The sequence below is a fragment of the Callospermophilus lateralis genome, chromosome 8 (assembly GCF_048772815.1).
Source record: "Callospermophilus lateralis isolate mCalLat2 chromosome 8, mCalLat2.hap1, whole genome shotgun sequence".
NCBI classification, from domain to species: Eukaryota; Metazoa; Chordata; class Mammalia; order Rodentia; family Sciuridae; genus Callospermophilus; species Callospermophilus lateralis.
In genome coordinates, this window is record NC_135312.1 from 3,531,207 (window position 1) to 3,557,283 (window position 26,077).

Consider the following 26,077-nt stretch of genomic DNA (forward strand, 5'->3'; position numbering starts at 1 on the left):
TGGCTGAAAACAGGAGGGGCAGGCAGGAGTTTCCTCCAGGGAAATCCTTTGGAGCAGCTGGTCCCTGGGGGGAAGGTGGCTGTAGTGGGCACAGTAACTGTCCAACTCCTGGGGCCCTCTCCCTTCCCCAGTTCCCTGCCAGGGTCACACAGAGTTCCTGGGTGGGGCCAGGGACAGGTGGCCCTTGTGGTGCTCTGCCCCAACCACACTGGATGCTCTTGGGTCCATGCCACACCATGCCTCCTGCCCTGGCTGGGAGCTGCCATCTGTCCCCCAGAGGAATGCTGGCCCTGCAGCACCCGTGTGCAGGGGGCTGGTGGGACACCTTACCTCCACCACCAGCCAGGAGTCACCTCGAAGCCGAGGATCTCCCTCCCTCCAGGTCTCCCCTCCCTCCCTCCCTCCCTCCCTCCCTCTCTTTTCTGCCACCACTGTTTTGCCTCAGAGGCCCACTCCTCCTTTTCGGGCATAGACCACCTGAACCCCCCAGGCCCCAAGCTCCAGAGGGAGGTGACCTGCAGGCCGCCTCTGCTTCCCTTCCCCGATCCCTCAGGCCTGGAGCCTGCTGCAGCCAAGCCCAGGAAGGAAGGGAGATGCAGGGGAATTGAGGAAAAGGAATACCTGCAAACCATCACTGGCCCTCGGCTCCCTCCCTCGCTCAGCGAGCTCGGGGTCCTGGCCCGCAGGAAGCCAGGTCAGGAAAGTGGGTCCCCCTGCCCTGGGGCCACTGCACTCAGGTCAGGCCCCCCTCCCCGCACCCCGGGCCTTCTGTGCTTAGACATTCCTGCGTGATCTCACTGGAAAGTGGAGTTATGGTCTCTGTGTCCATGATGAGCCACGTGGACCTGTGGGTGTCCCCAAGGGAGAGCAGAGCGAGGCGGTGCTGGGAAACGCAGCCAGGGCGGGGCCGTCCTCCCTGTGTGACCTTGCTTTATTGGTACCTAGTGACTGTACAGAACAGAGGGTCTCACTGTGGCAGATCCGCACAGGCACACCGTGATTGGTCCATGTGGCCCCTGCCTGTCCTTGTCCTCCCTCCTCCCCTGCCTGACCCTCTTCATCTTCCCCACCGCTGTCCCTTCTGTGTTCACGAGTCCCTTGTTCCCGATTTTTCTCTCTTCCTGGCCCCCATGAGACGTCCGACCCTGTAAATCTGGCTTATATCACTGGGTGCGTTCTCCTGTCCATCCACTCCCCGAAAATGCCACCATTCCATCCTTCTTTATGGCTGAGTGGAACTCCCTCGTGTGTGCCTGTGTGTGTGTGTCATCTGTGTGTGTGTGTATCTGTGTGTTTGAGTGTATGTGGGTGTGTTGTGTCTGTGTGTGTGTGTCTGTGTCTGTGTGTCTGTATGTGTCTATATCTGTGTGTTTGTGTATTGTGTCTGTGTGTATCTGTGTGTGTGTTGTGTCTGTGGTTCTGTCAGTGTGTGTCTGTGTCTCTGTGTCTGTGTGTGTGTGTCTCTGTGTGTCTGTGTCTGTGTTGTATCTGTGTGTCTGTGTGTGTGTTGTGTCTGTGTCTGTGTGTGTCTCTGTGTGTGTTGCGTCTGTGTCTGTGTGTCTCTGTGTGTGTGTGTCTGTGTGTGTCTCTGTGTGTGTGTGTCTCTGTGTGTCTGTGTCTGTGTGTGTCTTTGTGTGTGTTGTGTCTGTGTCTGTGTCTGTCTGTGTGTGTGTGTCTGTGTCTGTCTGTCTGTCTGTGTGTCTGTGTCTGTGTGTAGAATCTCCTTCATCCATTCTTCCACCTGGGCTGGTTCAGTAGTTGTGAGTTGTAGAGGGGTGACCTTCAGGATAGGTGCTGAGCCAGGCCACACGCAGTGCCACCCCTGGCCTTGCTCATTCCAGAGTGGGTGCACAGCCCGACCACCGGGTGTCGTCTAGTCCTTCCCCCACCCCTGTGTTCATTGTCATTTGCATTCTTGACAGTGGTCACTCCAGCTGGACGGAGGGGAACGCTCGGCACGGTTCCGACCTGCGTTTCCTTGGTTGGTGGCTAAACGTTTTTTCACACATTTGTGGGCCTCTCATGCTTGTTTAATACACTTGTCATTGACTCTCTGTGAGATCTGGTTTCCTGGTGGAAGGTTCTAGTTCTTTACATGTCATGGATAGCAACCCTCTGCCCTACAGCTCAGGAAATAACGACAAGGATCAGTAAACAGGCGGCCTCAGGTTCAAAAGCTTCACACGGGGAAGGAGACTGCCGTGTGAAGAAAGCCCACAAAACGGGGACCTTTGCAACCTCCGGACACTTTGTGAAAAGAAAAGCAAAGTCAGGGTCCCTGCAGAGGCCACCTCAGTCCAAGGGCAGATCCCGTGGGCAGACGGTCTGTCGTGGAGGTGGGGCAGAGCTGGGACCCTGCTCTCTGGCATGTTCTGGGCATCCTCCACTGCATGCCCTTCCACGCATGCTGTTCCCTGCCACTCATGGGCGATGGCCAGTCCCCGGGCGGCCCTCTGCCGGCCCCTGCAGCACCAGTTTACAAGGGGAGGGGTGCAGACCCCCGCCTCGCCGCAGCCCAGGAACTGCCTCTCGGCCCGAGCCCCCTTCCCTCTCCCCCCACCCCCTGTTTCTCTGGCTCATTCCTGCTCCTTCCTCACGGCTGGGCTCTGATGGCGCCTCCCCTGGAAAGCCTTCCTGCCCCCGCCAAGCACTCCTGGCGCCTCTGGGCTGGGCTGGGCTGTCCCGCAGACCTGGGCACCCAGCAGGCTGCTCCTGCCAGGCTTGGCCATCTGCTGGCTGTCCTGTGGGGATGCTCATGGTGTCACCTCAGGGCTGCAGGCGCATCTTAAATGACAGGTGTCAATCTGTAAAGGCTCAGGTGTGCTCAGCACCCGCAGGAGGTGCTGCAGCTGGACCTGCCCCCCCAGGGCCTGGAGGGCGGGGTGGGGCCCCAAGGCCAGCCTCTCTCAGCCCTTTCCCTGACTTTGCAGACGCCCTTGAGACAGTGTCCCTGGGTGCAGCACCAGGCTTCCCGGCCGGGAGTCCCGACAGAGCTGCGGGGCCCCGGGCATCGGCCTGGCCTGCCATGGCCCTGCCCCTCGGCTCACATACACCTTGCGGCTGAGCGCCAGAAGGCAGGTGTGTTCTGCCGCTGAGGCCTGGGCCCTCAGGACCTGCCTTTTCAGTGTGGGTACTTGGGGTGGCCAGGGCTCCCCTGGCGCAGGGAACTCAAGGGGGTGGGGAGTGACACCAAGGCCTGGGGCCGCCAGGGGAATGGGAAGTGGGCCTCCTGTGCTCCAGGGTCAGGGGAGGCCAGTGGCCCCAGGTCTTCTAGTCCCAATGCCGTGATGCTGGGGTCAGCCCTACGTCCACAGACCCGCAGGGAGATGGAGTGGGGACGGGGCCACCAGGAGCAGGACAAGTGGAAGGCTGGGGACGCCTCAGTCTCGGCCGTCTGGGAGAGAGATGTGGGTGGCTGGAGCCCCTTCTGTGTGCTGTTCGGGGCCAGGGCTCCTGTGTGCTCACCCCGCTGCCCAGCGCTGGGGTCAGTAGCGGTCCCCCATCCTTTCCCGGATGCCTGGGAGACAGGTGCATGTCCGGAGAGGCTGTGTGCGGAGGCTATTTTGGTGTTCTGGGAAGGGTTTGGCCTGCCCGCCTTGGGCGTGGGTGCCAGCCATGTGACCCTCTGGCACGTCGTTGGAGACTGCTGGCCACAGAGGCGCCTCCCACAGCCTCCACAGTGCAGGCTCCGGCCTCAGAGGGAGAGGCCTGGCCCCTCGGGAGGAGGCCACGCTCCATGGGGATGCCCGGAGGAGGGACAGGTAAGGCCTCAGGCGGCCTGAGCTCGGCCCACATGGCCAGGAGAGGCTCCACTCTGGTGGAGTGAGGCCGTGAGACCCGTGGTCAGCTGGGAGGCCTGGGGGGAGCGGAGGCCTAATGTGGCTCTCTGGGGGCGTCCTGGGAGGCTGCACCTAGGGCACCTGCAGTGGCCTCAGGGCTTTGTGTCACAGACAGGGCCCTGAGCGAGGATAGTGGCCGAGTGCGGGAGGAGGTGCTGAGCTCTGGAGGGAGTGGCCTGGTCAGCTCCCAGGCAGCTGGGTCTTGACGGCCCCTGGCTCTGCCCAGCCAGCCCCGGCCACACCCTGCGCCCGCCCTCATGGCCGCCTCCCGGTTCCAGGCAGTGGTTCTCAGCCAGGGCTCCCATTGCTCCAGGGGACAGCAGCAGGGTCTGGAGGCCTGGTGGTCACAGCTAGGGGCCCTGGGGAGTCCGGTGGGAGGGTCGGTGCTGCTGGATGTCCTGCGGGTGCCCGGCCCTGGGAGCTAGGAAGCCTGGCTCCGGGGAACAGGGGCTCCCTGGTGCTGACGTGGAGGCCAGGGCACAAGGGGCCAGCTGGTGACGGGGACAGGAGGGACAGGAGGTGAGGGCCCTGGGGAGTCAGAGAAGGGGGCAGGAGAGAGAAGAGGAGGGGAGGGAGCCTGGGCCCGGGAAGCAGCGGCAGCCAGAGCCCAGCCGAGTCCCACGAGCGGCAGGGCCCTGAGTGGGGGGCAGTGCCACCAGAGTCCACCCCTGCAGGCTTCTGGCCTCACCCACGACACCCCCAGCCTGGTGGGCACAGGCTTGGTGCCCACCGGCATGTCATCGTTGTCCCCCGCTGTTGTCCTTCCCTCGGGCTGCGGGGTCTGCCGGGGCAGGGGCCGGGGCAGGGCCAGGGCGTCTCCCCGTCAGCACCTCACACTCTGGGCAGCAGCTCCGGCCGGGGCAGTCTGTCGGCCTGAAGCCAGACCAGGGTAAGCCCCGAGTCCAGCCCCGGCCCAACCTCCCGGGCTAGCAGGACGCTTCAGCCCGTCCCCAGGGCCTTGAGGTCCCTCTGTACAAAGGGCTGGTGTGTGGTCCCCGGCTGCTGGGAGCAAACAGCAGGGCTCCGCGTTGGCTGGCTGAGAGGGACGATGGGGCCCCGCGGCGGCCAGCCCCGGCCGAGGGAGGGGTCCTCACCCCTGCCCCTGAGGTCCTGCACTGGCCGGGCGGCGCCTGGCCCCACGGTCCCGAACATGCTGGGGGCCTCCTGGAGCTGAGGGTGTGCGGCCACGTCGTGTCCCGGGGGGTTTCCACGTCGGGGGCTGGCGTCCCCCAGCCAAGAAAAGAAGTGACTTCTGAGGACGGCTACCATCCAGAGGGTGCCTGGGCTGAGCCTCCCGCCCTCGCTCCTGCCCGTGCTGGGCCCTGGCACCACCTCAGGAAGACCCGGACAGCACGGCCATCGGCAGCTCCCGGGCTCTGCTGCGGCAGGGGCAGCAGGGCCTGGGGTGGAGGTCAACTCCGCAGAGCTGATGGAGAGCTGGGACTTCCCGCTCTGGGGACAACACGGCGACTGGTCCTCCTGTCACCTCAGGCGGCAGTCTGTTGAGGTGACACCAAGAACGCAAGCCACAAAAGGAAAACCGTGTAAATCGGGTCCCATCTCAACCCCTGGGCTCAGGGACGTCTCCAGGGCGAGGAAGATGGCTGGCCGCACAGGCCAGCACCTGGAGGGACTTCCTCTGAGACCACTCGGGCGGGCAGCTCGGCGCACCCTCAGCCCCCAGGAGTGCGAAGGAGGAGGGAGCCGTTGGCATCAGCCAGGGGGCCGGGAACAGGAGGCCAGGTGCACCAGAGCCCGAGGAGGATGCGGAGGACCCTGGTGGGAACAGCTGCTGGGGAGAGCAGTCAGTGGTTCCTCAAAGTGTTCAATGAGTGGGGACCACATGGCCCAGCAATTCGACTCCTAGTGTATACACCAGAGAAATGAAGACTTACGTCCATACCAAAGTGTGCACATGGATGTTCACGGCAGGATCATCCTAGGAGCCCCAAGGTGGAAACACCTCCAAGAGTACCTGACTTGACGAATGGATGAGCAAAACGCGTGGTGGAATATTACTCAGCCATGAAAAGGAAATTAGTTCTGACATCTGCTATAATCCAGAATAACCCGAAAACCTGATGGAGTGAAAGCAAAACCACATATGGGGCCATTCCATTTGAGTGACATGCCCAGCACAGGCAAATCCAAAGAGAGACCAGTCACCGTCAGGACCTGGGAAAGGGGAAATGGGGCAGGGGCAGATACAGGATTTCTTTCCGGGGTGACGAAAAGTTCCCAAACTTTATGAGGATCGCACACAACTCTGAACACCTCCAGCCCGTGAGTCCTCCATTTTCCAGGGGAAGTGTATGGTGTGGCCACTCCCGGGGGCCGTGTGGGACGTGCGTGCAGGGTGCTCCGGCCCCTGGGCAGTGCCCGGAGGTGCCTGGAAGACTGGGGCCGGGCAGAGGCGGCCCTGGGAGAGAGGCCTGCTGTTCCTCGCCGAGCCATGTCCTGGTGGTGTGCGGACTCCCAGGGTGGAAGGGCCACACATGGGGGCTCTCAGAGGACAAGGGCAGCGCGGGGGCTTTTTGTTGGTCTTAGCTTTCATGTCCCCTGTGGCTTCTGACAGTGAGGGACATCCTGTAGAATCAAAAAGAGGTCACTTTGTCATTGAATGCAGTGGCACAGTCCCCAGAGACAGGTAGTGGTTGGGGCCAGCTCCACCCAGGCTGCCCCTCCAACCTGGGCCTTTCCAGGTTGAGTGGACCTGGCTGCGCAGGCAGGCTGTGAGCTGGACATGGCCAGTCCTGCTGTCCATGTGAACTGGGCCCCTGGCATGAGTCAGAGAGCCCGGAAGCCCAGGGTCCTGCCGGAAGGCCTGCTGTGGGCCCTGCGTGTTAACTGACCGGCAGGCCACAGCCCACGAGCCTCCCGCTCGGCTCAGCTTACCCCGCTCCCGGCCAACGGCTCCGATGCCTGGTTTTAACGAGATGCTCAGGAAATACTTCCCAGCGCCAGCCCGCCTTGGCCAGTGGGTCAGGAGAATGCGAGAAGACCCAGGAAGCTGAGGTGGGTGGTGGGGAGCCGGGGGGCCAGTTCCTGTAGGGACGGCTTCCAGCCCCCACCGCCAGGTGCAGGCTGTGCTGTCTTGCCAAGTGCTGAACCTCTCTGAGCCTGGGGTCTCTCGTGGGCCACGTGAGGGGTCTAAGGCTTCGGTGCAGTTGGTGACAGGGGTGGAGCTGATGTGCCCATCCTGTGCCCACACAGCAGGGGGCACTTGGAACTGGGGTGTCCTGCAGGTACCCCAAGCCTTCTGTGCTGGTACTGGCTGGCTCTCTCCACGCCTACAGCCAGTGATTCACAGGGCTACTTTGCCACCAGCAGCCATGGCCTGCGGCCAGTCCTGGTGGCAAAGCCGTCCTTGGGCCTGAGGAGCTCAGCCTCGCCCCAGGGCCTGCCCACTGGCTGACCTGCCTTGGCCGAGGGGAACCTGCACCTGTCCCTGTGGGGGCAGGTCTAGGGAACCAGACAGGACCAGCCGAAGGCCTGCGAGGCCCAGGAGCTGGCCGTTGGGTCGTGGGCACCACATGCTGGTGGAGCCCTGGCCAGGCACGTCCTCAGATGTCCTCTCGGTGGGCTTCATGCCCAGAGGTCTTTGAACCTGGGGACGCAGCGAGAAGGTGCCCTGCCAGCAGGAGCCGCCTGAGTTCGGCCTCAGCCTCCGGGGCTGTGGGGAAGGGATGTCCCCGATTCGAGCCGCGGTCCAGGCCGAGCTATGGCAGCTCTCGCGGACTCGGGCAGAGTGTCCTCTGGGGGGTGGGGACAGGATAACAGGCCCCGGGCTCCTGTGGACGCTCTCTGGCCCTCAGGCTGGATTCGAAGCCGGGATCTGCCTCTCCCAGGGAGCTGCGAGCTGGGTTGGGGCCGGGGCAGGCCTTGGTCAGTTCCTCGCGGTGTCCGTCACCTGTTTGCAGCTCTGTGCCCAGGATGTGGCTGAGTGCCCAGTGCCGGGCAGGGCCTGGACCCGGCGCAGGGACTGGAAGCTGAGGTGCTTTCGAGCTGCCCGCCCCAGACGCGCTTCCTAATGCCCATTAGACCTGGACATCTATGGGCATCTGCTGGACACGGACACCTAGAGGAGGCCAGATGGGGGGACATGAGGGACATCCGCGGGGCTGGGAGCCTGGTCACTGACTCACTGCCTGGCCTGGGTGGGGCCGCCCCCTCTGGCTACTGGTGACTTCCTGTGCGTGTGTCCTGGATGCCACCAGATGCCCCTCGGTCCTGAAGGACGTGCTCTTCCGGCAGTGAAATGCCATCCTGCAGGGACCTGGGTGGCTGTGGGGGAGGGACCACAGCTGCTGGGGCTGGAGCCTTGGCGGGCTGTGGTGTCCAGGGCTCTCGGCGGCTTTCCTCCCAGCTCTGCCTCTGAAGGCAGCCACACCCCAGGGCCAGCCAGGTGACCTTGTGGGCACCTCCAGTCTCAAAACGTCCAGGCCTGGTGGCTCTTGGCAGCACTTTGCATACGGAGGACCCTGGGGAGCAGGAAGTGGGCAGGGCCCAGCCCCACCCCTTTCCTCCTCGGATGGCACAGGCCTGAGTCCCACAGATGAGCCGACATAAATGACAGACCCCAGTCCTTGTCACCCATCCTGGAGGCCCACGTCCAAGACCCCGGCGTGGCACGGCCATTCCTCCAAGGCTGAGGCGAGCAGGGCTGGCTCTCCACACGGGTGCTGCCACCTTCTCGCCAGTCTACGCGTGATCTTGCTATGTCCTCTGTGTCCCCATTTCCCCTTTCAAAATCAGCTGTCACCATCGTCACTGTGTGTGCTCTGGGCACCGTGGGACGGTGTGGGGTGTGTAAACAGCGTGTATTGAGCAGGCTGGGAGGTGGCTTGCACTTTCATCTCCTGGAGCCTCAACGGTTTTTGATCAACATAATAAGTGTCGTGTCCCTAAGGAGCGGTGTCACTTCAACAGAGGAACGCAGTTTCCCTTTTAGAGGACACCGGTGCTGTTGGGTCAGGGCCTCCCGCTGACCCTGGGCCTGAGCATGCCTTGGGGGCCTGTCTCTCGATGCAGCCACATTCTGAGGTCCAGAGTCAGGGCCCCAACATGAGTTTTGGGGGCCCCACGTGGCCTCCTTGGTCCTGCTCAGGTCCTCTCAGGACAGCAGCAGATGGCCAGTTAGCCGTCTTCCTTCCCCATCCCTCCCCAGGGGACACCGCTCGCAGGCTCTGGGGCTGCCCGGGACCCCCAGCACTGTGTCCTGGTCTGTCCCTCTGCAGGTGGAGCCCACCTGAGGCCAAGAGCCACTGTCCTAGTGAGCTCCTGCCTGGGGGACACAGGCTCCGACTGTCCTAGTTAGGTGCCTCTGCCCACCTCGCGGTGCCCCCAGGGCCAGAGCAGGGAGCCCCTCACTCAGCCGATGCCCTGCTCTGACTCTCAGCCTCCGGGGCTCAGGAGTTTCAGCAAGTGACAGGCCCGTGGGCGGCCTCAGGGCGGGCATGCTGGGAAGGGGTGCAGCCATTGGGCCCTCGGAAGCCGGTGGCACAGGTGTGCAGTCCCAGCACTCAGGAGGCGGAGGGAGGACCACTGGGCCCAGGAGACTGAGGCCAGCCTGGTGGCATAGTCAGACCCCTCCCCAAGATAAAAAAAAAGAATGAAAAAAAAAGGAAAAGAGACCCTGGGCAGCCCGGGCCACCAGACTTGGATGCGGTGTGGCTTCCATGTGCACCAGGACAGTCACACCAGGTCATTTGATGGTGCTCTCTGCGCCACCCTCAGTGTCCATGCTGCAGTCCAGGCCTGGGTCCCGCAGGCTCCGCCCAGCCCTGGACTCAGGGCAGGACTTGCACCCGACCGAGACCCGTCTGAGAGCAGCATGCTTCTGGGTGTCCCCTGCATTGTCCAAGTGGGCCAGGTCATTTGTCCCCAGCACCACTCGTGGGAGCTGCCGCGAGCCCCAGAGAACCACTTCAGCCAGAGTCCACTCTCCATGTTCAAGGTCACAGTCGGGGAGAGCTACCCAGGGAGCCCTGGGCAATCCCCCCACTCAGTTTTCCCATCTGTGCGCTGCCAGGTCCAGTTTCTAGGGGTCACTGTGGCCACGCAGGGTGCTCAGTTTGCAGAGGGTCCTCGTCAGCCCAGTTCCCGTGGATGGGTGAGTGGTGCTAAAAGGCACCGTCAGGACGGAGGAGGCCTGGTCAGGGCCCGCAGGACGGGGGTCTTCACAGGGGGTGGGCAGGGATGGTGGTAGCCAGGTCTGGCACTGGGGCTGCAGAGGGTAGCTCTGGGGCGTGTGGATCACAGAGTGGGGACAGATGGGCTAGGAAACCAGGCGGGTGGGCTTGGGCACTCGGTCAGGGCAGAGCTGTGCTCTGTCAGCCATGGGGAGCCACAGAAAGTTCCAGGCAAGGCAGGACCCCAGGGAGAGGGTGCAGCGTAGGTGCTCGTGCCCAAGGCCACCACCCTGGTTACTCTGCCATCCTCCCAGAGTTGTCCTGGGGACTCCATCATCCCAACTGTCCCTGCTATGGTCTCGATGGGACTCAAGGGGACACTCCCCAGCTGGGCAGATGGAGAACTTTCCTGACCTGTGAGAATTAAGAGGCCAACTCAGGTTGGGCACTGAGAGGGCAAGGGGCCTGCCCTGGGCTGTCCAGCAAGGCAGAGCCTTCCTGAAGCTGGGACGAGCTCCCGAGGCTGCTGCTGCCCACCTTGGCTCCTCTGTAGCTGTGCACTGACTCCCCAGCATCTGTGGGGCTGGGCACAAGGCCACCTGGAGCCTGGTGACTGTGTGGTGAGCTTGTGGCCTGGTGTCCCTCTCTCAGATCCTCATGTCACCAGAGGTCGGGTCAGCTGGGACCTTCCTGGACAGATGGCAGGACTGAGACTGGCAGGGCTGGCCTCCCCATTGCCCTGGGCCCAAGACCACACCCAGGCCTCGTGAAAGGTCACCCCTGCCCCCCGCTTGCTGTGGGCTTCTGCAGGAAGCTGGGGGGATTGAGGGCTTCATCCCGCCCACCCACCTTGAGCTCCGCCTTGAGTCCGGGTGCGGTCAGCTGGCCTTCAGTCCACCTCCTCCCACGTCGAGCCACGGGGCCAGCAGGAACTGCAGGGGCCTAGCAGAGATGCCTACGTGGGAACGGGCAGGACACCCTGGGCTCGCGGCCAGCAGGACCACTTCTGGTTGCCAGGCAGAGGGCATGACCCACCCACGGGCACGGGAGCACCTGGCACTGGGCATGGGAGCACTGAGCGTCGTGTGCAGCCTGGGCAGGGTCAGAGTCCTACCTGAGTGGAGCGGAGGGGACGGGACTGCACATGAAGACCAGGGAGTGGAAATCAGGTGACCCTGCTGCGTTAGACCCAAGTGGGTGACTGGAAGGAGAGAGGCCTGCAGTGGAATCCTGGCTCTGCCCTCTGGCTGTGTGGCTTTGGACTGGTTGGTTCACCTCTCTGAGCTTGGCCAACTGGACCTAAGACTCCCTGCCTCCCAGGTGGCTGCCAAGGTTTCAGGGAGGCCCACTGCCTCTGGGCGCTGTCTTCCCTTGGCCCAGATGGAGGCGCCTCTCTGAGCCCCGCTGTGCAGGGCAGTGATTCTCTCCTGGGAGAGCTCTGGGCCGGCTGGCGGAGTGGGAGGGGAGTGTGGCCCCGGCCCACCCTGCCTGGTCTACACGGGGAGTGTCGTCCCTGCCTGGTCTACACGGGGAGTGTCTCCCCTAACCTCACCCCTGCCTGATCTATATGGGGAGTGTCTCCCTGATCCCACCCTACCTGGTCTACACGGGGAGTGTCTCCCTGACCCCACCCTGCTTGGTCTACACGGGGAGTATCATCCCTGCCTGGTCTACACGGGGAGTATCATCCCTGCCTGGTCTACACGGGGAGTGTCGTCCCTGCCTGGTCTACACGGGGAGTGTTGGGAGTGGGGAGCCGCTGTCCTGGGAACCTGGACTTCTGGTGGACGGGTCTCACAATGCGACTCTGGTGTTTGTTGTGGCATTGCCTGGAGCACAGGGACGCTGCCGTAGGTAGCATCAGGTTTAGGGCCCGGACCTTCCAGAGTGGCGACCCCTGTCCCGTGAGCGCACCCTGCCGGTGGCACCCGCTCACGCACACGCGGAGGAGATGTCCCGGGGCCGAGCGGGGGCTGCAGCCCTCTGGAGGGACGCTGCTCTTCCCGTGCCTGGAGCGCAGGCCCAGGGTGGGACGCCACAGGCCCTGCCGAGCTCAGGGGTCAACAGTCCCTCATCTAGAGTACAGGTGCATTTACAGACCCCTCGCAGAGTCCCCAAGGCCCCGGGGCGCCACGATTGTGGTAGAGCACTTGATTGGGTAGGGGCGGGGCGGGGAGCAGCCAGCCGGCGGAGAGCCTGGCATGCTCTGGACATCACCCAGGGGCGGCAGAGCCTTGCAGAGCGGTGCTCTGAGGTCAGGTGGCTTCCTGGCTTCTGTGGCTCCATAGCAAACCTCAGTGGCATGAAGCACCCGTGACCCCCACGGGCTCTGAGGGCCAGACGCTCAGAAGGGGCACGGTGGTGTGTGTGACTTCCGCAGTGAGGGGTGCCTGAGGAATGGGGCCCTGTGGAGGCACCTTTGTCACGCCTGGTGGGTGACAGCAGCTGGCGGCTCAGTGGCTTTCCGCCCAGAGCAGCTCCTGGCCTCTGTGTGTGGTCACCGCCTAGGGCTGGTTTGGGTTCCTCACAACATGGCTGCTGAGCGTCTTGAGAAAGCAAGGCAGAGTCTGTGGCGTGTTGTGACCTTGCAGAGGCCACCTGGTGTCATTCCTGTCATACTCTTTAGGTCTGGGGCCCAGCACTTTCTGGAAGAAGGGCCAAGGCTGTGTTGTGGGGACTCCCACGGTCCCCTACAGAGCCCTGTGGAAAGAGCGGGGAAGGGCCTTGCAGGGCGCACTGGGCGAGCTGGAGTGGGTGACCCAGGTGCCCAGCTGCTGCTCAGCAGGTGGGGGCAGGGACATCCTCTGTGCTGGGCACCTGTGTTGCCAGGTCGGGGCTGGGCACCGGGTTGCCGGGTGAGCTGGGGGGACGGCAGCCCCACCCTCAGGGGAGGCAGACCTCAAGGATGTTCAGGGGACAGTGAGCGTGGAGGGGTGGTGCATTCACCCGGCACCCCTGCTGCTGGCCAGGCCAGCCCTGGACAGGGCACTGAGGACCAGGGCAGGGTCAGAGCCCTGGGAGCGGGCCTGGGGCTGGCAGGGGCCCCGGAGGGCGAGTGGGAGCAGCCGTCTGGGAGGGAGGCACTTTCTCTCCGCTCCGTCTGCAAGCACCGGAGCTCAGGCCGTTTGTCCATTCTTGGGACCTGGGGGCAGAGCTGAGCAGACCGCCGTCCTCAGGAGCCCATTGGCCAGGTCAGAGGTCTGTGGGAGGAACTGGAGTCTGCTGTGGGAACAGGGACGAGGTCTGGCCTCCCAGGTGCTGGGGAGCAGCCCACAGGGAGCTGGAGGGGTCACCTGGAGGGCGTGTGGGGTGCCCACCTGGGCCTGGGCCTGGGCCTCAGGCATCACTGATGCCCGAGCTTCTGCCTGTGGTGTGTCACATCTGTCCCACCTCCAAGCCGTGAGTGGAATGGCTTGGGGACGTGGACCTCATCACCTGCGCCCAGCCTGGGCATGCGGGAGCCCGGCAGGAGTGGGGACAGTGCGTCTTTCCGAGTGGAGGGCTGAATGGGGCCCAGAGCCGTCGGCGCCCAGGCTGACGGCCTTGCAAGAACGGGGCCAGCGCTGGAGCAGCTCCCTGGGCTCGGGTTATAATTAGCCGCCAGCCCTAAGTAGGTTAGGAGCGGGCGCGTGTGACCTGGCATGGTTTCCTAACAAGTGACACGGAGGGCCATAGGCGAGGCGTGGCCCAGTCTGCCACCAGACTCCACTCACACAGTGCTGTGGGGGCGAGGGGCTCTGAGCCCTGGGGGGCGCCTGGGGGGCACCCGAGGGTGAACTCAGGTGCAGGCACCTCTGGGCCGTTGACTCCACACTGAGGAGATGGCTGAGGGGCAGCGATGGTGCCCAGCAGGGGCGGCTCCTCACTCCCTGTGCCCTGGATGTCCCCCCAGGACTGGCCGAGCACTGGGAGGGGCCAGGTCAGTTCAGGCCTCCCCAGCCCCGGCCTAGGGACACAGACTCTCAACCTGGCCATGCCAGGGGCCCTTCAGGGCCAGGGAGGCAGACAGGCCGTAGGCAGCAGCCACCAGGTGGCCAGGGCGGCACCCAGACAAGCCCTCAAAGCCTGCTGCTGCTGTCCCCGGTGCCCGCCCTCCCAGGGTCTCTACTGCGTCACCTCCTCTCGGAGCCCTCCGACCTGTACACAGGGTCCTTGGCTGCGGCACCTACCTGTGGCCTGCTGGTTGACAAGGTTAGAGGGAAAGATCTGGAAGGAGGCCGTCGCTGGGCATCCCACAGCCCTGGGTGAACTGCCTCAGGAGTGGACGTGTGTAAGCCGGGTCCTGGGGAGCTCATCAGGTCACCTCAGCACTGCTGGGCAAGTCGGAGCTGCCAACCAGCCGTTCACACAACTCATGGCCACTGGGTCACTCGGAGGCCACCTCTGCTGGGCTGTCCCACGTCCCTGAAAAGAGCACACAGGACCCATCTCACCCACAGTGGCTTGTCCCAGCCCCCAGAAGAAGAGCAGGGAGGAAGAACCTGGGGGCCCAGGGCCTGCTGGGCTCAGACCACGGTGGCCCTTGGAGGAGGGGCGGCAGAGCTGCGTGGACGCCAGGCAGAAACGAAGTTGGGACCCCAGGACTCGGGATGGAGGGGGCTCCGCCGTCTGCTCAGTGAGAGAGAGTCCCTGGGGGAGAAGGGCCTGGCCCTGCCTTGTGTCCCAGCCTGGGTGCCCCTCTCCTGCCCCCATCACCCTGGGTGCCCCCTCCTGTCCCCCCACCCTGCATGGTGGCCAGCCTATCTTCTGTGCTGCAGACCAGGGGGGCCGAGCGGTGGGGGCATCAGACACACCTGGGCTGGGGCCCTGTGGGAGGTGACAGGCCGTACCTGGGGACGAGGCATGGACCCCGACAGTGAGCAGGGCCAGCGCTGTCCCACCCACAGGGGTCTCTCTGGGGCCTGGGGCAGCTCAGGGCTCTGAACGAGCCTCAGGTGTGTGTGGGGGAGGCGGGGGGGAAGGAATGGCCTGCTCACCTGGACCCTTGTCGCTGCGGCCTGTGGGGGACTGCCCTTCCGAGCCTTGCAGGACGAGTGGCTGTTCCCTGCGGAGATTGCCGGGGGCTCAGCACCATGAGGATGGGCTGCCGACGGGGGAGGCAGGGCCTGGGGTCTCGTGAAGGGGAAAGGCCAGCACCCCGCGTGCTCTGCGGAGGCGTCACCGCCGGCCTCCAGGTCTGACGACTGGACAAGGTGGGAAGGCACAGCCTGGGGCCAGAGGACATTGGGGACTGGAGAGGTCAGAGTGCAGGAACCAGGAGCCCACGTGCCTTCACCTGGCGCCTGGAGGCTCCCTGGGGCTGAGACTGGCCTCCACACCCACACGGTGGCTGGCGGAGGCCGGGGTCTGGGCTGGGCTGGTCCTGCTCGGCTCCAGGACTGTGCGCGGCTGAGTGAAGAGCTAACGGGCCCCGAGGTCAGCGTCACCTCCCAGCCAGGTCACGGCAAGGATCTGGAACGAGCACCTGCCGCCCCCAGAGAGCAGCACCCAGGGTCAACACAGCACCGCCCTCTCGGTCCCGTCCCTCCTGGCTCCCTGCCTGCCCCTCCGGAAGGTGGACCCCAGTGTGAGGCACAGCTGGGACACTGCCCCACAAAGCCAGTCCTCAGCAGAGGCGTGGCCTGGGGAACCGTGGGCCAAGGGCCACCCAGGGCCAGTGGCAAGTGAACCCGGCGGGCCGCTTGTTGGCAGAGATGAGCTGCCGTCGCAGAGCCGGTGCCCTGCAGGGGTCCAGTGTGCGCTCTCTGGCCATTAGCAGAGTGTCTGGACCTCCAGTCCTTCCCCACCCAGCCTCTGTGCCCTGGAGAGAGCTCCACCCAGCTGCTGCCCCTGGGCACCTGGCAGCCCGCAGAGGGCACTGCCTGCCTCAGTGGGTGGCACACACCTCCTAGGCCAGGCCCGTCCTCAGGTGGGGAAACTGAGGTTTGCAGAGTTGCATCAGCTTTCTGGCGTCTGATTGGGCCTTGTGGCTCCTGTAGAGCAGGTGTCCCGCTGGGGGACAAGCAGGGCGACCTGCCAGAAGCAGCTGTGCTTCTCCCCCATGGAGGCTGCCCAGGGCCGGGGTGTTGTTATCCTGGGACCTGAGCGTCACGGCCCCCGGGTGCTGACTGTCACACAGTGTTTACAGTCTGTGCTGTCATCACCGCAAGAGCCTCGTCAGCCCAGTATCCAGGCTGCCTTGAATTAGGGGCAGGAACCGTGTTTGTGGCTGGGCCTTGGGCGGGCTTCCTTCTTTTTAAATTGAGAGGGAAAGGAGATAGATGGCGTTTGTTGGCTCTGCTCACAGAAAGTGTGGGAATCGCCACACGTCCCCCTGCACCCAGGTCCCCTGTTGCTAGCGTCTCGCGCTGGTGCAGCCGGTGGGTCCTGGCTTCCGAGACAGTGCTGGCTGGCCGTTGTTGACCAAGGTCCACGGTCCACTGTGCCTTAGGTCCTAAGAGTTTGGACAGATGCAGAATGATCTGTGTCCACTGCTGCGGTATCACACGGAGCGGGGCCGCTGCCCTGAAGTCCTTCTGCTCCACCAGTGTGTCCCCCCGCCATCCCCTGGCCACGCTGTGTTCCTGCTGCCCGTGGGCTTGCCGTTTCCACAGCGTCCTGGTTGGAGTCACCCAGCTTGCAGCCTCTTCAGGGTGCCGCCTTCCCTCGGTGTCATGCTGTTAAGGTCCCTCATGTCCCTCCATAGCGCCACAACATGTTACCCTTATGGCTGAGTCACGTGCCCCGAGCGGGCGCCCCATGGCATGTGCACCCTCACCTGGTGGGACACCTGAGGCCTTCTGTTAGTGGGCAGTCTGCACGTGCAGGCTTGGGGGTGCTGGGAGGCCTGGCCCAGCTGACAGGTGGTGATGGCTGTCCCCCCGCGCAGACCTCATGCCCAGGTGCACCCCACCTGCAGTCAAGGAGCAGGCAGCCCTGTGGCCTGGGGAAGCCCCGAGGGTGTCCCAGAGGCAGGGCCGTGGTGGCCCCCACAGGGAGTGGGGCGAGGAGGGGCGGGCCTCCCTGAGGAGCAGTGCAGAGGCCAGGGGCTCCGGGCCTGGGCCTGCGGACCCTGAGCAGCCTTCAGGGCAGGCAGGAGGCTGGCTCTTGGGGACCCGAGCTGTGGGGGGCGGCCCCCTGGAGCTCTGGCTGGGGAGGAGGCTGTGCTCAAGACACAGCGACCAGCCCGGGAGGGGCAGATGTCACCGTGGCCCAGGCATGTGGACGTCTAGTTTGCGATTCTGGAAGACGCAGCAGGCTCTCTCACGTGGATCCAGGGCCGTGGGTGCTGTTCACAGGTCTTGCCAACCGTGGTCTCTGGAAGAGTCTTCTGGGGCCAGCTTCAGCCCTCCGGGGCCAGGCTCCATCTGGGGTGAGGTTTCCGGGCTGATCAGAATGTCTCAACCCTGCTTCCCCAAGGCAGCCCTCGGATGGGACAGCCCATGAGCCAGACTCACAGAGGTGGCCTGTGGGCGACATGACCGGGCCAGCCCTTGCTGACGGGGGCCAGCAGTCTGCAGGTCTGATGTCTGGGAATCACTTGGAATCACTGAAGATATTTTAGGAATAAAGCGACTGGGTCCCTGAAGGGCGAACTCGGGCAGGGCTCAGGGGAGAGTGCTCTGCGCGCCTCCTGCACCTGCGGGGGGAACAGCTTCTCGTGGCCTGGGTTTCCACCCTGTGAGATGGGCGACCACCTGGCTTCATGGGGGTGGCAGGAGGCCGAGCAACCCTGACCCACCCCTGGCACAGGCTGGTGGGCAGGAGGGTTCCAGAGCACGAAGCAAAGCGCAATCCATGCCCACATGCTGTCCCTGGCTGCCTTCTGCACCCAGAGCCTGGGCGGGGCCAGGTTGGGGACCAGTGTCTATCCTGGGCCCTGAGCTGTGGGAGGCAGGAGGTGGCCCTGCGGGGGGGGCACATGTCCTGGCAGCTTTGCTCGGGGCCCTTTGTGACTTGAAAGGCTGTTTTCTCCAGCAATCGTGTGCACCCTCTGGCCGCCAGCCTGCCCTCCACCTTCAGGGCAGCCTGCCCAGCTTCCAGTTGTGGGGCTTGGTCTTGGGGAGGCTGGCTGAGCCACACGCGGCCCTGCACCCCGGGACTCTGTCCTTGGCCAGCGCCAGCCTTCTTTCTCCACAGGCCTCCTCGTGCAACACAGTTGGGGTGGCCCACAGAACAGCCCCGTCCTGTTGGGGGCCACGTGGAGAGACCCCAGGGCATGGCCTCATGTCCTCCTTCTGCTGCCATGGCTGGCAGGGCCACATCCCTGAGCCTTAGTTTACGCAGCAGCAGCAGCACGAGGTGGTGGCGCATTGCAGGCTGCCTTACAGAGCCGCTGTGCCCCGCGAAGCTCATGTTGCCTGATGTCAGCCACAGACAGGAGAGGAGCCAGGAGGAAGCACGCAGGGCCTCGCGGGGTCTTGTGCGTGCTGACCTTGCAGTGCCCTATGGTGGCCATGCTAGGAATGAGCCCCCTGCGGGGGCACAAGGCTCACACCTCACAACACCCCTGAGGGAAACCTGCACCAAGAGGAGCGGCCCTCACGTCGCAGTGTCTATTCCTGCCACCAGAGGGCAGCACCCCAGCCATGGACCCTGCAGACAGAGGCCCCAGCTGCATGGGCTGGTCGGGTGGGCGGGGTTGCAGCCTGTGAATCATGCCCTTAAAATAGCCCCCAAGTGCAGAGATGTTTCCACGGTCTGGACACTGGTGATGTCAGCCTGTGTTCTCCCGATAACGCAGGTCATTGTGTACTGAGCGCTGCTTGTTGGCTGGGCTGGTTGCTAGGCAGATGGCTTTGCCCGTGGTCCTAGCTTCCTGCCTGCCACCCCCGGCCAGGCAATGTGAGCAGAGGATGGGTGATGGGTGACAGGACAGACAGACGGACGGACAGGAGGCTGGGGGTCCAGGGACACAACCCTTGAGGGGGCACAGCTGAGGCTGCGTCCTGGGCCACTGACCCCACAGCCTGTGCTGGCCCCAGAAACCTGAAACTGACCTTTCTCCTCTCCTGGGCTTGAGCCGGGCTCCAGCTGAGACCCCTGCCTTGCTCATGGAGGGCAGCATGTTGTCCTTTGTGTCCCTAGTGGGTGAGGACATAACAGAGCCACATCACCCCACCCACCACCTCTGGTTGAGCTCAGATGGGACAGGGTGACTCACTGGGACGTCACCTCCAGGAGCCCCTGTACTGCCTGGGGGAGGTGCCATCTGGGGCTTTGGGGGGGCGCCTGTTCTGCACTGAGCTGCTTGGGCCCAAGCCCAGGAGGCAGACGGAGCTTGCAACTCCTCCCACCAGCTTCACGGACAAGAGAGCAGGCGGCTCCCTCCCAAGGCCTGTGGGGAGGGGCTGTAGGCAGACTGTGCCCCTGCGGGGAGTGTCCGGCTGCCCCCAGGGTGCGTTGGAGGCTCACAGGACCCTGGCTGGGCTCTGCTCCATCGGTTCTGCTGTGTAGCTTCTTGGCCTCTTAAGAGGCCAGGTGGGCGTGGACACTGAGCGCTGGGTGCCCAGGGCCACCTGAGTTGGTTTTCAGGGTGCTCACCTCCTTCCTGCACCTGCGTCTCCAGGCCACACCTTACCTCGTCCCCAGGCAGCTGTGTCCTCAACCTTGAGCTACCCAGTATCCCTGTCCTCGGAAGGCCTGCTGTCCCCAGAATGACCTGGCTCCCTCCTGGGCCGTCCGTGGTCAGCCTCCCTCTGGGGCAGGCTCTGCAGAGGAGCACAGCCCTGCCTGTACTGGCCACAGGTGGTGCTGGCAGTGGGCCCCCGGAGCCACCTCTCTGGGCCTCGGTTCCTTGACTGTCCCTGCAGGGAGGGGACCACCGGGCCTGGAGTCCCCAGCTGGTGTTCGGTCTTCTCGTACAGATATGCGAGCACCAGTCCTGTGTCTGGGCCGAGTGCGCCAGTCCCTCAGAACTGGGCCAGAGCCCCGGCCTGTGGCCGCCTGTGGGTTCAGCTGCAGCTGGGTGGCAGTAGCCCTGCCCCTGTGAGCGTCCACGGCACCTGCAGCCTAGGAGAGCGGAGGGTCTCTGCTTTGGGTGACCCTCATAGGAGGGTGGGGCCAGTGCCCTGGCCTTCCTCCTCAGTGGTCGAGCTGGGCAGTCCTCCAGGACTGGGTCCAGCCACCCCCCATGGTGACCTGCTTAGTAACACTGGGCTCCTGGCTTCTGTCTTCCCTGTCCTACCCTCCTCGCCCCTCACTCTTTCTTGACACCTGGGACCCCCCAGATATGCCACCTGCACCCCCAGCCTCTTGACTCAGCCTCAAGGGATGGAGACCAAGACCAGAGAAGCGGGCACAAGAGGGTCATGGAAATACGTGGAGGTGAGCCACGGGGACAGTCGGCACGTGATGTGGCCCCCTCTGCAGCAGCTCTGAGAAGCTGGCAGATGCCCCTGCAGTGGGGGCAGGGCAGCCGCAGTGGAGAGGGGGCTCAGCTGGGTCTGGAGGCTGTCGGCCTGGAGGCTGGGGCTCTGGGAAGGAGCCTGCTCCTGGGTGGCTGGTGAGGGGCGTATCTGGGCTCCTCTGCCTGGTCTAGAAATGGAAGCAGGGGCAAATGGTAGGGTGGCTGTGGGCTCGTCATCGGGCTGTGCCATCTCGGACGACTGCTGCAGAGCTGTCCTTGGGCCCCGGGTTGTCCCTAGAGATGGTGCCTGCCCGCCTGTGAGTGCTCTGTCAGGTTGCCTCCTGGCTGTGTCGTAGCCAAGGGATGGTTTCTAGAGGGCACAGGCCGTGGTCCCACCGTTTCCAGGTGTGCCTGGCTCCGCTTGTGTCCCTGGCTCTCAGTATGATCACAGAAAGCCCTTGGCACGGGGTTTGGTCCAGGGAGCTCCCTGGGGGCAGCTTCTGGACACGGTAGATCTGGCCCACCCAAATGAGGGGTGGTCAGCAGATGGGATGGGGTGAGGCAACTTGGCCTCTCCCCAGAGTCCCCAGCCTGTCTGACAGCTTGCTTGCCGTGCCAGAGTCCTGTGGCCGCCGTATTAGATGCCCACAAATGAGGGTTTAAAACAACACCAGGTCATGACCTTGCCATGCTGGACGTCAGATGCCTAACCCGGGCCACACAGGCGGTAGAGCCCGGGCTGGCACTCCTGGGCTCGCTGCCCTTCTACCGTCTTGGAGGCTACAGTGTTGCTCCTCTGGCCTCTTCCACAGCCTCATCTCCGCCTACCACACTGGGAGGAGGCGTCCTTGATGTCAGGGCCCCTGGCTGGTGCTGGGCAAGGGGGGGCGGGCTCTCCTCCTGTCCAGCTCCTAGAAGACATGCCTGCTCAGCCGCTTCTGCTACGGAGGGGATTTGTGCACAGGGCTGGAGACCAGAACCCACACTTGGTCGTCTAGCCACATGCCCAGGCCACACCCCTGTGCTTGTCTGACCTCGGACCTCTGACCTCCGACCTCTGACCTCCTCAGTCCCTCTGAGTGGTTCCCTTGGGCAGGCGCATTGACACACTGAGCCCCAGATGCACATGGCCTTTCTTGGCTAGCTATGCTGCTGCTCCCGCATCTCCCCACCCTGCCCACAGACCCACTGCGGCTCCTGCCTGCGCCCAGTGGGTCTGTAGCTCCTCCGCCTAACCAATCCTCCCTCTGGCTCCAGAGCTGGGCAGCTCCCCTGAGCCTCCACCTGCCAGCGCGGCTGCCTGGGGCTCCTCTCCTGCCCGGGTGACCCTGGGTGGCCCCAGCATGCGGTGCTCCGGCCTCCCTGCCCGGGGGTGGGGGTGGAGGGATGCGGATGAGGAAGGCAGGGAGCCACCGGGTGCCCATGGTCAGGCCACAGTGCCATCACGCAGCCCTCATCCCTGGCTCCCAGCACCTCCTTATACCCTGCACTGTGGCCAACCTTAAGGGGACAGCAAGGATATGCAGACCCATGTCCCAGGACCCAGAGGACACACGCAGCAAGCTCCCCTGGGAAGTGCTGCTGCACTCACAGAGCAGAGGCCGGGAGCTCGCTGGGGAGGAGCCCGGCCCGAGGCCCGCTGGGGAGGTCCTGCTGGGGAGGTCCTGCTGGGGAGGTCCTGCCTGGGGAGCAGCAGGGGCTGGGCCGCCTTCGGGAGGGCAGCAGCGTTCTGGTCACTCAGGCGAGGGGCCAGGATGCTCGTGGTGTGGGGCTCCTTGCAGGTGACCAGGTGGCTTTGGCCCTCAGGTTGCCACCTGTCACATGCTCTGACTCTTCACTGGTCCCAGGCAAGAGTGGGCCAGAGTCCCTCCTGGATGCCTGGGGCGCTGGGGCGGCCACCCACCCTCTAACACGCTGCTTTCTCTGTCCGCAGTGTCACAGCCGCAGGCCACTCACAGCCCCCTGGAGCCGCCGGCAGCCACTGCGATCCTGTGCACCACGTGTGGCTCCGTGTGCAAGGGGGAGGTGCTGCGGGTGCAGAGCAAGTACTTCCACATCAGGTGCTTCGTCTGCAAAGGTAAGTGCCCACCGCCAGCCCACAGCCCACGGCTGACCACACGGGTCAGCCTGGGGTCCCGGCCTTCCCGCCCAGCCAAGGTCACCCCACCCGGCCAGGGAGCACCACCGTTTTGTTCCCAGTGAAGAGCACTGTCCTTTTTCTCTAGCTGTGAGAAAGCCGTGAGCAACATGCTGAATGCTAATAACCAGACAAGATGAACGGGAACAGAACCCCCGGGGTCTCTCCCAGCTGCCAGCCCCCGGACCCTGTGCGGCTGCCCTTAATTCCCTAAAGACCCATGAAACAGCCTTTGGGGACACAAGTTAAAGCCCCGGGGTGACGCACTGACCCTAGGCCGCAGTGTAGGACAGACCCACCGCAGCCTCCTGACCACTCCCACACCGGCTGCTGGGCTTGTCCAGAGCTTGGACTCTGGGCCCCTCTGTGGCCCCAACCCAGGTTGTCCCTCCCGGGTTCCTGGGGAGGCACCCAGGGTCCTCCCCGTAGGGAAAGGGGACAGCGTGCACAGGGGAAGCCCTGTCCCACCCACAGGCCTCGCGTCCCCCACACAGGCCACAGGGCGCAGCCACCTGAGTCCCGCTGTTGGAAGGGAAACCCAGAAGTGCCCTGGGCCACCAGCCCAGGGAGGTCAGGCACCCGGGAGGCACACAGGGCCTGGTGGGGGCCTGTGACTTGGGGACCACAGTGATCCCCCTCTTCTCGCATTTCTGAAGCCTTGAGGGGCCGGCAGGGGCAGCAGAGCCGGTCCCTTGGCAGAGGCTGGCCGCAGCCCACCCCTCAGGGCCCCATCCATGCGGGCAACCATCCCTGCCAGTCCCAGGTGTCACCTGGATCCAGCCGTCCGCTGTGTGCCAGGGTTGAGCTGGGCCCCGACAATTCTCAGGTGCACCCTGTTCCCCGGGCCCCTCCCTCTAACGAGGCAGCAGAGTCGGGGTCCCTGATGACGCCCTGGGTGGTGGGAAAGGACAGTGAGGGGAACGGCGGCCCCAGCACACCTGCAAGGAACAGCTTCCTGGGACGTGGAACAGAGGCGCCGGCGGGTGGAGGGCGACCTCCAGAGTCACCTCACACAGCACCCAGGCTCCTGTCCCCGTGGTGCCACCTCCACCACCAGGACGAAGGGACGTGGGCTCCGGGGGCTTTGCTGTCCCCAGCGGGCCTCCCACAGCCCAGCAGTTCTTCCTGTTCCTGAGGACTCTCCGGGTCCTGTCTGGCCCCCTCTTGCCGACTCTGCATGGGACATCCCTCTGTTTCTGAGACGCGGGGCCCATCAGGTGGCCCTTCAGAGGCTGTTAGAAGGGGACACACGTCCTCTAAAAGGCTTTTCCACCAGCTGACCTCAGGCTGCAGTGAGGTGCAGGGCCCGGCCTGCCCATCCCCCCGTGGCCCCAGGCGGGCAGGTGGTGGGGATGACTGTCGCCCCTTCCTGCCGACCCGGTCAGCGCAGGCCGGCCAGCATGGCCACACTGTTGGTGGGGCTCCCTGAGGCCGACTGGGGACAGCAGTGGCAGTGGGGTCAGGAGCCTGGACACACGGGCCTGGTCCAGCCCCACCTGCCTCCCATGACCAGGGGCAGGTGCCAGGCTGGCTCTGGGGTGTGCCTGGGAGGTCCCTGTGCCCCTGCTCCGGAGTGCAGAGCCACGGAGGTCCCTGCCAGCTCTGCACACAGCCGTGTGTCCGAGCACGGGCCATCGTGGTCTTGGGCTGGCGTGTCGTCCAGGCTCCTTGGGGACACAGGTTCCCGAGCTCCTAGCACTGAGGGTGGTGGGAAGGAGAGCCAGCTCACCATGTTCTCGCCAACGTGGACATGACACCTTGATGTGAAACCTGGAGGGGCCCCACCCCCCCTCAGGGCTGGTCCATTTAACAACCCAACAGGGTCACCAGGACTCAGCTTCCTTCCCTACCCCACCCTGACTGTCCCCTCTTCCACGTCCCATCTGGGCATGACACTGGTGCCACTCCTCAAGGTCTCAAGATGGTTGCTGTGGCTCCAACAGCCACCCTCACAGGTGGCCAGCAGCTGGGGCTGTACAGCAGAGGGCCTTCTCCTTTTCCCGAGGTCCCCCAGACTTGCCACGGCACTCGCTGGCCAGACCTGGCCCACATGGCCATTCCACTGGCCAACAGGAACAGGACAGTTGTGACTTGGCCCAGTCATGCCCATCCCGGGGCTGGGGGCACCTTACCAGTCAAACCAAAGCAGGTCGGCCAGCTGGGGATGACCAGGCCCCGAGGAAACCTGACTCAGGTCTGTTGTGTCTGGTTCCTGCCCCGGGCATCGCTCCAGTGCCACCCTTCCCCCGGGAAGCCCAGTGGAGAAATGGCCGCTCTGGGTCCAGACTGCTGTGCACAGCGGGTGCGGCTCTTGGCCACAGAGACACCCCTGGACACCCCCTACTGTGTGTCAGACGCAGCTCTCAGTGTGGGATGCATGGGAACAAGGACGTCCCTGCCTCGGGGAGCCTTGTGTTCCCCGTGAGGATGCAGAGGCCCAGGGGGGCACAGGCCTCCCTCCCTGGAGAGGGACAGGCATGCCCTGGGAGGGGTGCTGCCGGCCATGCTGGGCTGGAGCCGTTGCAGCCCAGCGCTGGACACGGGCTGCAGGTGTGGCTCAGGGGACTCCCTCCAGCTTCACCACCCTGTTGGAGGCCTGTGGGCGCACCGTCATTGTCAGGCTGCGACAGGAGCTGCCCGGCTCAGCGGTGAGGTGCAGGTCACGTGGCTCTCCAGATGGGCTTGGGATCTGCGAGCTGTCACACTGGGCCTGGACAGCTGGTGGCCCAGGGCTGAGGGGCTTCTCTGGGACACGGGATCAGCCGGGCACACAGTAGGCTGCTCCCTCCAGACTGCACACAGCTCCCGAGCGCTCCCGGGCCTGGAGGGGGACGGAGCAGGGGCGCCCGTGCTGTCTGGGGTGGCCCCTGCTGCCTACTGACAATGGCTTCCCCGGGCCCAGCAGCTCCAGAGGGGGAGCCGGCAGGAGACAAAGCAGCCCGTCTCCTCCCCGCAGTGCTGCCTGCCACACTGTGGGGTGTGGGGACAAGGAGACCAGGGCAGGATGCCTGTCCTCCCCCAGGCCTAGCCCAGAACAGAGCTGGGCCCGTGTAGGAACTCAGGCTGTCACCCGTCCCCTGTGCAGCATGTGGAGACCACCCACCTGGTGTAGGAGGGGCCCTGGGGACATGGACACCCCATCTGTGGTGGGGTCGAGACTTGCCCAGCAAGGACAGAGGCTGGCCTGTCCCCCCACCCCCCAGGTAGCCCGCCTCTCATCCCCAGAGCGCGCCCCTTTCCGGGAGCTTCTGTAAGCAAAATCCACTCGAAAGGCTTCTGGCCTCTGGGCTGAGGTCACGTGTGGGGATGTCCACTCCATTCCAGGCCAGGAGCCTGGCCCCAGGGGACCCCGACACCCAGGCCTGTGCCATGCTTATGGCCTGGGGAGGGTCACCCTGCTGACGCTGGGCCTGTCCCCCTCAGCCTGCGGCTGTGACCTGGCCGAGGGTGGCTTCTTCGTGCGGCAGGGGGAGTACATCTGCTCCCAGGACTACCAGCGGCTCTACGGCACCCGCTGCTACAGCTGCGACCAGTTCATCGAGGGTGAGGTGGTGTCCGCGCTGGGCAAGACCTACCACCCCGACTGCTTCGTGTGCGCCGTCTGCCGGTGAGTGGCCCCCTGGGTACGGCCCTTCCTCCTCCC

The 26,077-nt window shown here is 64.5% G+C and overlaps 1 protein-coding gene across 13 annotated transcripts in view; it reads left to right on the forward strand.

The window, feature by feature from the left end:
- Positions 1–26,077, forward strand: part of Ablim2 (actin binding LIM protein family member 2) — a 136,719-nt gene that overhangs the window by 22,980 nt on the left and 87,662 nt on the right. For 12 of the 13 annotated variants that reach the window (XM_076865302.2, XM_076865307.2, XM_076865311.2 and 9 more), the window contains exons 1-3: positions 3,669–3,761; positions 22,231–22,374; positions 25,858–26,041. In XM_076865302.2, coding sequence (XP_076721417.2) covers positions 3,737–3,761; positions 22,231–22,374; positions 25,858–26,041 — 353 coding nt within the window. In that variant the 5' untranslated portion in view covers positions 3,669–3,736. Of the gene's footprint in view, positions 1–3,668; positions 3,762–22,230; positions 22,375–25,857; positions 26,042–26,077 lie in introns of those variants that run through there. The other variant, XM_076865303.2, reaches the window with a different exon arrangement.